At 40.2% G+C, this 12,772-nt stretch overlaps 1 protein-coding gene across 2 annotated transcripts; it reads right to left on the bottom strand.

The window, feature by feature from the left end:
* Positions 1-2,144: 2,144 nt before the first annotated feature.
* On the bottom strand, positions 2,145-12,766 carry LOC119304292 (pre-mRNA-splicing factor ATP-dependent RNA helicase DEAH1-like). 2 transcript variants are annotated; one of them, XM_037581471.1, is made up of 27 exons: positions 12,592-12,766; positions 12,382-12,512; positions 12,083-12,268; positions 11,921-12,004; positions 11,723-11,809; positions 10,748-10,781; positions 10,612-10,666; positions 9,559-9,618; positions 9,379-9,450; positions 9,135-9,198; positions 8,961-9,040; positions 8,797-8,864; positions 8,629-8,686; positions 8,051-8,108; positions 7,908-7,970; positions 7,708-7,776; positions 7,403-7,492; positions 7,045-7,131; positions 6,808-6,923; positions 6,523-6,589; positions 5,393-6,433; positions 5,240-5,302; positions 3,086-3,209; positions 2,899-2,999; positions 2,724-2,786; positions 2,564-2,636; positions 2,145-2,478 (listed from the first exon to the last, which is right to left on the bottom strand). In XM_037581471.1, exons 1-27 carry the CDS (start codon positions 12,689-12,691, stop codon positions 2,432-2,434), a joined length of 3,141 nt encoding a protein of 1,046 aa, XP_037437368.1. In that variant the 5' UTR covers positions 12,692-12,766; the 3' UTR covers positions 2,145-2,431. The 2 variants fall into 2 exon arrangements, with proteins under 2 accessions (XP_037437368.1, XP_037437369.1); XM_037581472.1 differs by lacking the exons at positions 12,083-12,268; positions 12,382-12,512; positions 12,592-12,766 and having other exon boundaries at positions 11,723-11,826.
* Between the last annotated feature and the right edge of the window lie 6 nt (positions 12,767-12,772).

Here is a 12,772-nt window from a genome sequence, read left to right as displayed (position 1 = left end):
CTTCTCGGATCAAGCAGAGCGTGTCACTCGACGTCATAACATCAAGTTTCTCAAGGTTCAGTGGTCTCATCATTCCGAGAGAGAAGCTACTTGGGAGCGAGAAGATCGTCTTCGACTTGAGTACCCCACTTTCTTTGAAAATAAAGAACTCTGGGTTAATATAATCCATTTTTATAAAACATCACATGTCCATCTTGATTATGTATGAGATTATTCTGAGATATTGCCTCCAATAATTAATGTTTTAGGAAGGAATTTATCTCTTCTGATAAACAGAGGAGGGTGAAGGCTATGGTTGTCCCTGCAATTGTGAGATGAATGTTTGTACGGTACTTATCATGGTGAAAGGCCTTATTGACTATCCTCCTAAAATGCATTTGGGTATGAAGAAACAAAGGAGCATATGGCCACCGTTCATCCTAACTCAACTATTTACTTGTCCTTGATCCTCTGTAAGGTAGAATCTTGAGATCAGAGTGAGTCAGCCACCACGGAGGCTGACCAGATGGCCTCCAGGATCGTTTAATGGAAATAATGTGCCTTGTAATGTAATACATCTGCCTATCATTCCACAACTTAATTCCTACGCTGGCATTACATTCAATTGGTGGACCATGCGTTCCTCATAATCGTGTTTACGCAAATTTCTTGCGTCGGCTGCCAAATTCCTACTGCTCTCAACTGAATTAGTAAAATGTGTTTCTTGATTGCGTTGGATTTAAATTTCTCACAGGCCTGGGAATTAACTGGAAGTTCTTTTCTTTTTAAAATAATGATCAATTATAAAGAGACATATCCAGTAAAGCCCGTTCAGAAAATTGTTCAACGCATCATAGAAAAAGTTGATTAATGTTCCCACAAGTATTAAGAAAGACATGCAGTAGAGCCCCTGTAGTACATGGTGGTAATTTAATTACCAAGTCTCTCGGCCATAAAGTTATGGGACATGCAGCGTGGGCTCGTGCATGCCTTAGTGCCCGTCATTCCCACGTTGTACATCGGTCAGGCTACTCCACGGACGGAAGTGTGCGGACTGGTTTCAGGCAGGTGCACTGGCCGGCTAGGGTGTTATTCTTCACCCTAGGTAATAGCGCGATCCGCGTCACGCTATTCGTCATTCTGGATGAGGAATAGTTATTCTTCACTCCCTCTATTTTGACATTAATGCACCGTATTTTTACGTTTCGTAAATTTTATCTTATTTCATACTAAAAAAGAATGTAAGAAAATATATATACTCATCGTAAAAAATATTTTATGTTACGTAAAATTAAGAATGTAAAAACATAGTGTAAAACATACATAATATGATTTTTTGGTCTTATAACCCATATTTTTGTTTTTATACCAAATTTTACATATTAAATCAATATACATGTAATTATTTATATTTTAAATATAATTTATTTAAGAAGCGATCATAAGATTATCTCAGGTGAATCTGAGGGTCAGATGGTTAGCCTTGTGCTGCTGCTTTTCATTTATTTGTGGGAAGCTGACACGTGGACCCTTGCGGCCGTGGCATAGTATTTTTTGTGACAAAAAAAATTCAAGATTTTTTCTTTTGCAAAATAACTGCCAGACGTCCACTTTGCCGTCCAATCACTGACAGCGGCCCCATGCCATGTTGGCGTGCCTAATCAGCACTCTATTTATAGAAATGTGGTTTGCACCGTATATGCACGTCAAAGCCAAGTTGTGGCACCAGTTCAATGTATGCCAGAAGTTTTAGCACTAAACTAACTTTTCGCGCCAAGTTGTGACACCGGTGGAGTAATTGACTCCATCAAAAAACATCATGCTTGCTCCTAGACATTGGTCCATCAGCCCACAACTTGATAAAATAGCAGCTCCACAGCCCTTGATGCTTCCAGGATATATCATATCAATAAAAGTTATAATTTTAGAGCTCATCATCAAGCCAAGTTGGCAGTGAAGATTCAGAATGCATCTTTTAGCTACAGGTGTTTAAATTCAGGCATAGGTACATGCCTAAATGCAGATATAGCTGCAGTTTCATGCATCATGCAATGCAAGATTGTATATGTACGTTGTTGTTAAATGAATGAAAAACTTCTGTGTTCAAAAAAAAAGGCACAACTAGACTCTATGTGCGAGTTAAACTCAAATTTAAACTATTTTAATTGAAAACTTAGTTGGATTGTAGAATAGTGGTAGCCAATGTATGTTTGTTTGATAACCAGCATGACTGAGGGTCCCGGCATCAACGCTGGGTTGTGCCAAACTGTCTACAGCTCTACCCACACCCACAAACTTGTACAAGAACGGTGGGTCATGTTGACAGGACCTGGTGAGTGATATAATGTAATCTAAGAGAAGGTAGAAAAGGGATCCCGATCCGATATTCGAAACTAAACTGTTTACGCAACATCTAATCTGTCCAAACGCTGGCTTCATGAGTCCAGGCAGTCTACAATGCAGCTCGTCCTTGGCCCTTGGGCAGCTTCTTTGAACCAGCTGTGCGGACAAATAAAAGGGGAAACGTTTCGTAAGCTACAGCTCTTCGCTTCAACCAAGAAATAACATCAAGTTCCACGCTTACCGTCGTCCACATCTTTTAGTTGGTAGTAGTGCGGAGCAATTTCCACCAGCCATTCGGGCTTCAGTTCCGTCACCTGCATGCACGCATTGGCCATAGCATTTCAGACGACAATCAATCCTTTCTTTTGCAGCTTGCTTAATTCTGGAGAAACTGTGCAAACCTGGCGCATGTACTCTTTTGTCGTGAGAACTAGTTCGTGGTATATTACCCAACGAGGAAGTAGCTGCATATACGAGGCAAATATAAAAAATGTCAGAAAAAGAACTTGGACAAGACTACTACTATGGATGATGGAATGTCCAGGATGTAAAAATAAATACGACAACTCAACATGCCTGTGCTAATCCTGAACTAGGGTGGATAAAGACCGTCTGAGGGTTCTTGACAGTTCTATATGAACCATTCTTCTGCAACCGTGCAGAATGGTGGAAGAAACCTGCAACCCACAAGTACCCACTTATCAGATTTATCCATCTCAGGCAACTTGCACAAATAAAGCAACTGAATCATCAGTATACGTACCGGATGTTATAGCCTTTTTAATAGCATCCAAGTCACTGGCATTTGAACAGACCTCAATCTCAACTCTCTCCATAAGTCCCTCCAGTTGATCTCGAATGTCTCTTGCTCTCTTCATGCTGCGGACCTGATTTATGCACCGACAGTTTTATCACATAAACTTTGCAGAAACAGTGATCACAGATTACAGTAACTGCATATATAATAGTCCCTCTGTTCACTATTATAAGATGTTTTGGATATTTCAATATGGACCACATACAGACTGAAAGGAGTTAACAAACACACTAAAATGCATCTATGTACATCCGATTCAGAAAAAATTAGAACATCTTATGATAGTGAACAGAGGAGTACATAAGTAGGCTAATCATGGTCGGCGTTGGTTGGTTATTTTCTAACGACCCTGATTCAAAACCCAACATGAAATTTTAACGTCTCTATTTCTATAGTGTAAATAAAAAGATGCACCGGGCCTCTGTTTTCAAGGCGTCCCTAAGGTGTCGCCTAGGCGACGCTTAGGCGTCAGGGCGCCCTGCGAGGGCAAGGCGTCCACCTCGCCTTAGGTGGGTGTCTAAGGTGTCCGCCTTAAGCTATAAGGCGTCCAAGGCGTCTGCCTAGGCGTCCGAGGCGTTGCCTTAGTCCATTTTGGACGCCTTAGCTTGCCAGGCAGGCAGGGGAGCTGTTTTAGGCGGGAAACAGAGTTTTGGCGGGAAACTGGAATCATGTTGGCGCCAACAGGTAAGAGGGGAGAAAGAGAGAGAGAGAAACAGCCCCCAATCCACACACTCCTCCCCCTCCTTCTCTTCAGTGGCTCCTCTCCAGCAGATCTGGTTCCTCCTCTCCAGCAGCTCCTCCCCCTCCTCTCCAACGGTTCCTCCTCTCCAGCAGCTCCTCCTCTTCCTCCTGTCCAGCAGGTCCTCCTCCTCTTCCTCCTGTCCAGCAGCTCCTCCTCATCCTCCTGTCCAGCAGCTCCTCCTCCTCTGCAGTACAGCAACAACAAGCAAGAGCAACAGTATGCCCAATGCGGAGGGGGAGGATTCAGACTACGTTGAGGATGATGATGATGTGAGCAATGACGATCAAGAGCCAACTAATGTTGACCAAGATGGTGAAGACAACACCAATGCCAATGAGTTTGATGATGATGACTTTTGATTGAGACTTTGAGAGTGGAGAGACATGAGAGAGCTGAGCTGGCCACCTTTATCCCTTTTGCTATGCTGGAATTATCTATTATTCTGTTTGTCTTATGTGGACTACTGGACTTGTGTCATTTGAATTGGTTAATGGTTATGTAATATGCCATGCATTGCAGATTGCAGTTGCACTCATACTTGCTATCTTTCTTTCCACTTTTGTTCGCTGCCTCACTTTTATTTCTATTTTTTGTGGAATGTGCACTGGTAAGTGATACATTATTCTAACATATTTGTTCATGACTTCATGTTGATGCAGAATTCTGTTGGGGAGAAAAGCAAGTGCAAAGAGGATGGGGGCTCTACAACAATCAGTTGCAAGGTGTGTATGGCTGTATGCCTAGTTGCTTAATGCCTACCAAATTCTACTTAATTCTGTTGCTTGCAAGTCTCTAAGGCGTCGCCTCGCCTTATGCCTCAGCGCTTAGGCAGTGAGGCGCCCCCCCAGCGCCTCGCCTCGCCTTACCGCCTTAAAAACATAGCACCGGGCATGTACAAAAATAGAGTATTAATTAAAAATGTCATGTTCATTAACCCTTTATGCTATGTGCCCCCTATGCTAGAAGCTACAGCACCGACTGGATGAAATAGCATATGTTAGTATCTTCAACAGTCCATTAAAAGCGTCATGATGCTCATGCACATCAATGTTCTATACAACATGTAATATTGTCTCTGCAATTCCAATGCAATTTCTTGCATTTCCTCTACGCATGAGATTCATCGTCAATACTTGAGGCCATAAATTAGATTGGCACAGGCATTCTCATTCAGCCCTACAATAGATACTAAAAAAGCTATTGGCCAGAGCAAGTGCTACGCACACAATCAGTAACATAGGAAGTTACAAAACCTGACAAAATCTAGAGGAACGCAATATATCTTTAAAATAAGAGAATATAATATCTTACGCTGGATCATCAGGATGCATGTTACAAATTATAGACCAATAACATACCTGGATATAATTTTCATAACACCATTGAGTCGAGAAGTCTGTTTCTCTCCATGAGTTATAGACCTGAAATGATCTTGAAGAAATTAGCCCTTTACAGTTCAAATCTAATAAACATTATGAATTCTGATAAATTACAGGGACAAAAAATAATACATTGAGTAATGCTATGTGGTCCCCAACGTTCCCAGTGTGGAAGTTCAACCTTGCATTATCTGCATGAACCTGTTTGTCCTTCGGACGGTAGAATATAGAATTGCCGATCGACAGCATTGACGCAATGGACATGACCTCATCAGAACACTTATATTTCTCTGAAGCTACTATCATCTTTGACAGCATAGGATCTAGTGGAAACTCTGCCATTCGTCTTCCAGTCTTGGTCAACTCTCCACGACTGTTGAGTGCACTAAGAGCAAAAAGTTGTTCCAGGGCCTTCAACAAGGCCTCTGAAGGAGGTGGGTCCATAAAATCAAAATTAACCAAGTCATGAATACCAAGACTCTTAAGTGTAAGAACAACATTTGCAAGGTTGGTTCTTTGTATCTCTGGAACAGTATTGTCCTCAAGATCATGCATGTAGTTATAACTTGTGTACAGACGGAAACATTTTCCTGGTCCTGTCCGTCCAGATCTTCCTGCCCTCTGGTTTGCTGATGCCTTTGAGATGGGATTGATAAGCAGGGATTCCATCCCTGTACGAGGGTTATATGACTTGATCTTGCAAAAACCTGGGTCAATAACATATTTTATACCATCAATGGTTAATGAAGTCTCTGCTATATTAGTGGCCAGGACCACTTTCCGAGAACCCTCAGGGGTTGTCTCAAAGATCTTTGCTTGAAGTTCAGTAGGCAGATTTGCATAAATAGGGCATATATTTAGCTCTGGAATCTTTGTGCCTAAACCCCTTGTTTTGTGTTTCAGGATCTCATCAACAGTTTCAATTTCTTCTTGTCCTGTAAGGAACACTAGGATATCACCAGGGGGCTGTGTCACATGTATCTGTAAAATAGTGACAATGGCAGCATCAATGTAATCTGCTTCTGGAGCTTTTGTATAATGTACTTCAACAGGGTATCGCCTCCCAGGAATCTTGAAAATAGGAGCTGAATCAAAGTAGTCGCTAAATTTTTCTGCGTCAAGGGTTGCACTTGAAATGAGCAACTTCAGGTCTGGACGAAACCTAGCAATGTCCTGCAGGAAGAGTATTACGTATATGAGGAATTGAGTGGGTGTCTACAAGTCTGGTGAAGAGCATACCAAAATGATACAAGCCAGCTGACCTTAACCAAACCAAACAAGATATCAGTAGACAGCGTGCGCTCATGAGCCTCATCAACCATGACAACACTGAACCAAAAATAAACAGATATAAGCGGTGCGTTCAGGGGGATTGGATCTTTTGCCCCACTTTACATGGGGTTTGATAATGTGCCCCATCATTGTCTCAATGGCAAGTGGCCCCGGCCCCACCCGGCAGCCTCTAGGGGGGGCAAAAGATCCAATTTCTCAGTGCGTTCAATAGTATACTACAACTCATTCAAGGAAAATGATTTGCCAACAATTACCTATAGCCAGCCAAATCTGGTTCTCCAAGAAACTCCCTCAAAAGCATTCCATCAGTCATGTATTTAATCATTGTTTTCTCTGAGGTACAATCCTCAAACCTTATGGAGTAACCAACCTGTAGGGTCGCACTAAACATGGTTATAATCATACAATTTCATATAATGTTATGGAAGATCACATAAGCACATTCCAGAATTTGATATTATTATAAAGTTATTGTTATGAAAAGAACTAACCTCGTGTCCCAATTTAACACCCATCTCTTGAGACACCCTAGCTGCAACGCTCATGGCTGCCACTCGACGAGGTTGTGTACAAGCAACCTGCAAATTTAAAAAATTACCATGAATTTTGATAGAACTCATAAATTCATTGTAACTACATCATTAAGGCCAAACATAATCACACTTCATAGAGCAAAACCATTAATGTGTAACAAAAAAAGAAATTGCAGATTTTTTCATGACGCATTAGACCAAAAAAACCAACTATTCCTATAAGCCATGTATATGCATTAACAGGCAGGAATAGTAATAGCAATAGCAATAGCAATAGCAATACTAATAGTAGAAAGATAAATGCTGCATGTCATACCTTTCCTCTTGCTGTATATCCAGCTTCATGAAGATATTGAGGTATTTGCGTCGTTTTACCAGAGCCGGTTTCTCCCACTATGACAATAACCTACAAGCACCAAATGCCCACAAAATCAACACAACAACAAATGGACATAATTAGATCATGTCCTAGCACATAAGTTATAAAGAGAAGCGGGTATTTCTTTTAGTAAATATAAGTTCAAATTTGGGGAATTGTGGAAGGGCACTGAGCAAAACATGACTAGTGTTTGCTGAATCCTAGCACATAAGTGTTCCACAGTGAACACTAACATCACAAACCTGATATTCATCAACAGCCTTGAGCAGTTCATCTCTGAATTTGTAGATTGGAAGGGTTTTCCGCTCATCCTAGTTCAAAAAGGAAGTCAGTTCAAAGGCAAAAGTAACTGTTAGGGACTATAATTGTGATTCAACTATTATGAAGAGCATGAGCAGGTACATGTGTTTGCAACAAATAGGTTGATAATCTACTCACACACCTGGAGCTCCCTTTTTAGAATATCTTTTGCATCGATGGTCTCTTGGTCTGAATCATCTTCAAACTATAAAATGAGAAAGTTCAGTAAAAGAGTATCTTAAAGCATTTAAATTAGGAGAGTAAATAAAGTATTTAATCGATTACCTGTGTTCCTTCTATGACCGATGATTTAACAAAATCAATTTGATCATCAAATACAAACCTATGAAGTTGAAAAAGTAATATGAGTACAAAACAACTGTTCAACAACGGTGTGGTCAAGGTTATACAAAATTCAACTTTCCAACAAAGGTGCAATCAAAGGCTATAGAGAATTCATTAGTGTATGCAATCAGAACAATCCAGTTATTATACCTTATTAAGTTTCAGTATTACAGCATGTTTGAACGAGGGGTACTTTTGTGTGAGCTTCAGTATTTAGTTCAAGTTTGAACTAACTACCAAAGCTCCCTAAAGAAATACATCCACCTTACAGGGATCTTTTTATACGAAACAAATTTCTGGCTAGACAATCCTCAGCAAGTGACATGCAGTTGACTGCTGATTAATTACATGGCTTGTCACAACTCTAACTAGAAAAATGGACTCTTAGAAACAGCAGAGTGAACTTTGCTGATGAACAATTCATAGAAATAATAATGAAAACTACTGGTAATCATTACAAGACAGCAGAGAAGTAAACTTTGCTGATGAACCATTCATAAGAAGAACAAAGAAGTTACTGGTATTCATTAGAAGACCGATTTCTGTCTTTCGATCCGAATTCCAGTTTAGACTTTCCTGAAACAAGTCAATCAATTGTTAAATATACAACAAAGAGCAGAAATATGGTATCATAAAGACAGTCGCAATACCAATTTCCAGTGGATAATCCAAGTAAATGACATTACCTATTTGATGTTCTTCCCATGCTTCCTGTTCAGCAAAAGGATTCATTTTATCTTTGCCCTCAGGATCTCTGCTTGTCAAGCAAATGCAAAAATCAACATATTAAAACAAGTTCAGAGGAAGTTACATAGTCTCATACTGCCATACAGGACTCATAGATACATACTTGTATCGCTGCATTGCTACCGAGAATCTCTTTTCTTGATTAACACCTTCACCCATGTCATAAGCTTCAGGCATTTTGTACTGAAAATCACGTGATTGATGAACTGAAGACATTGGCATCAAGAGATAACAGTGTCATCATTACTCTGCAATATTCTCAAGGGGGGGAACATACCTCAGCAACATCATCTGCACTCTCAACATGATCCTTAACAAGATCATAAATCTTCTTCTTGTATCTGCACACACAAACTGTTAAATGCCCAGGTTTATTTGAAATGCACTGCATAAAAGCCTATGTGTACATGCATCTAGCTAAAAGAGAAAATCTGTAGCATAACTATATCTACATGTCCTCACTCCTTGGTACAAAGTTATCAGTAGAGAAGCACTTTATGGGACTCAGTTACAATAAGCACCTGAAGTCATTTTCTTCAGCTGGGGTCAGTTTCACACCCTGAAAAATGTATTCATGATCGAGAATTTCGTCCCTGCAGTTACCCCAAAACAGTAACAAGTTAATGTACTATGTACCAGCTCAACATATAGACAACATCATGAACAGCAATATACTTGTATAGAAGTTCTGTTGTACTGACCGAATCTCATCAATTTTTTTATCCCTTCGCTTTAGCAAGTATGCTTGCCTTGAAAAATTTCTGCACATTATTGGAAGGTAAGTTAATAGTCCAGAACTCCAGACAGATCTTTCCAATAAAACAGCTTGATTTTTCCTACATTCAACAAGATAACTCAAAGTAACAAACCACTAAATGCAAGCAAAAGACTTCTGTTGACATTTAATTGAATTTTATCGTTATATTCTATGTTCCCTTTTCCGTATGTCATCAGCTTGTGTGCAAGATAAAAGCTTAGACTATGCAAGAGAAAAATGTGGGCAGCTACAAACAACCTTTCTCAACAGGGTATAATGATCCAAAATAAGCAGCACCGTTGTCATTTGCATATATTAGCACCAAAAATATTACATGTAAATGCAATTCAATTTTCAAGGAAAAGCACAGTCCGCCTTCTATGTACACCATCAATGTATTCCAAATTTCTTTCTACAAATAACAAAAGAAATGTGTCCGACTCTCTATAAACTTCACCTATACATCACAAGGGTATTTATCCAATTTCTGCTCTGCTACTCTAGTCATAGCAGAAAACATTACTGTAATCAAGAATAAAATTGTTTCCATATACAACTTCTTCAAATGTTCAGATGTGAGTAAAGAATTTAGCACAAACCTACAGTATAACAATGAAAAACCAACAGTCCAGGGTGCTCAGTTTGACAAGCTAGCCAACAAGTTCACCCAAAGCTGAAGCTATTAGCCTCTTGAATAATAATGGTTGCTTTCTTGCTATATATACATGATGGCTGAATACGGTTGTTTTCTTGCTACTCTACTACTCTATATATACATCACGGTTGCTTTCTTCCTACTTTGTTTTCCTCAGTTTTCCTCTTGAATAATGACTTAATATGGTATTATTTAAAGTGGCCGGGTTTTTCATCAGTATCTTGGGCAAAGGGTTTTTCATCGGTATCATTGGGCAAATAAAACTAATTTCTTACATACATCAACAGAAGTAAAAGAAAATTATAATGAAAAAATACAACAACCAACTGCAACAGGAATAACCTCAGATCTGAAGTGTCATTCTTATCCAGTGCTTGTGATCTTCTGATAAGCTCCTCTGTCAACAATCTCCAACGAATAAATTACAATGATCATATTGAACAAAATTAGTAGAGTATACATGTTCAGGTAGGTATACCTTGTTCTTCCTTAGATAACTGCCGCTCCATCAACTGTAGACGGAAATCATTCAATAACATCAGCTCAAATAACTAACAAGATTTAAAAACATAGTACAACTGGAAGACATGATTTGCTGGAGTTTAGAAACATGCTCTGTGCTAGATTTACAAAGTACTCCCTCTGTCCCAAAATTCGTGTCTTAGACTTGTCTAGATACGGATGTATCTAACACTAAAACTTAACTAGATACATCCGTATTTAGACAAATCTAAGACAAGAATTTTGGGACGGAGGGAGTAGGTAGGTGATGCAAGCAAATACAACCAAAGAGGCGCTAATCCACGTATACTGGCAAGCAGATCAACTCACATATCCAAAAAAAAACATACTTCTTAGGACGTGAGTCATGGCTCACCGATCAATGACACAATTCCTTTGTAACCACTCCAAAAGATAAAATCAGCAACAAATTTCACTAGCGTAATTAACCAGCGGGCCACAATTTTAAGTTCATAGAAGTGTGGTTTTCTGAATCGATGATATGGAGAGGTGTGACTTTGTGAAAGTGTGGAAGTACTCCTTTGAAATGCAGTTACTTGACTGATAGTTTGAGAAGAAAATTCGTAGTTCCGAGAAAGTAACTAACATGTCACTACAAGCAGGTTTTCTCTCGTAGTGAATATATATAACAAGCCACAAATCATCTAAGATTCCTTTAGAACGAAATAACTGGTTTATAAAACAAAAGGTGACATCGAACACCCAAAAGGACAAGCCATTCACCAACTATATTTTTGTTTCAGCACTCCACTTCATATGAAAAACACGTGCCAGCCAGCAGAATACTTCAAAACCAACCAGGAACAGTAGGACTTGGCTATAACTTGATGTATTATTTAGTTGTTAGAGAAAAAGAGGTTCCATAAATAGGAATAAATTAAGTGATAGCAAGCACAGAAAAGAAAGGAATGTCAGCTTGCAAGACAATCACCTTTCGAGTTTTCACTGCATCTCTTTCTTTCATGTTCTTCTCTAGCTGAGCCTTTTCCTGCTGATCTCTTATAATTTCTTGTTCTTCCTACAAGGCATCACATACTATAATGGATTCAAAAGCACATTTTAATTGACCATTCCATAACTATGCATTTTTATGTACAACAAAATGAGATTCCTAGAAAGAAGGGCATACGTCCAGAGTGTCGTCGCCGTCTTCATCATCCACCTCTTCTGTTCTCCTTCGGACACTCCTCTCAGAAACATGTGCTGTTGTTTCCTGCAACACAACATTATCAGGTTGAGTCACAGCATGTGAAAGCGACACGATTAATGGGTGGCTACCACACTGTCTCACATCATCATCCTTCCCATCGTCTTGGTCTTGAGCCTTCCTCCTAAAATGCTTCCTGCTCTTAGAGGACGCACTCGCCGAGCTCGTCGTGTGGTTGTCAACCTCATCATCATCCTCATCCGCCAGCAACTTGTAAGTGCTTTGTTTCTTCACAAGCTTTGCTGCCTCCCTTTCCTGCTTCTGGTAATTCTGTGACAAGAAAGGGAAAGCATATATAGCATTAAAATCAACGAAGACAAAGCCACGGCACTGTTGTTAACACAATGGGATTTGCTCGACAGAGGAGGTGGATCAAAACTTACACTGATGCCCCTGCCCTTGCGGGGGACCTTGGCGTAGATGTCGGCGGCGAAGCTGCTTGTCTCGGCGGACGAGGAGAAGCCGTACTCCACGAGCTTCCCCACCAGATCGCCAGCAGAAGAGGAGTCCTTGGCTGACCCAAATTAGAATTAGGATCAGAGAAGAAGAAACTGAAGGAACCCCATGAGAAAGCGGAGTGAAATCGGTTGTACCTAGGCCAATGACGTAGTGCACGAGGACGCTGGTCGAGAAACCCTGGATAGACATGAGCTTGTCGGAGACCCAGTCCCTGAGCTGCTTGTCGCTCGCCATCACGGGCGGATTCAAATTCCAATACCAAAAACTGGGGACGGAGTTGAGGGGGCCGGGACGGTGGGGGAAGCGGCGACGCGC

The sequence above is a fragment of the Triticum dicoccoides genome, chromosome 5A (genome assembly GCF_002162155.2).
Source record: "Triticum dicoccoides isolate Atlit2015 ecotype Zavitan chromosome 5A, WEW_v2.0, whole genome shotgun sequence".
NCBI classification, from domain to species: Eukaryota; Viridiplantae; Streptophyta; class Magnoliopsida; order Poales; family Poaceae; genus Triticum; species Triticum dicoccoides.
Note: the sequence above shows the minus strand (reverse complement) of the source record. Positions and strands in the feature narration are given on the sequence as shown.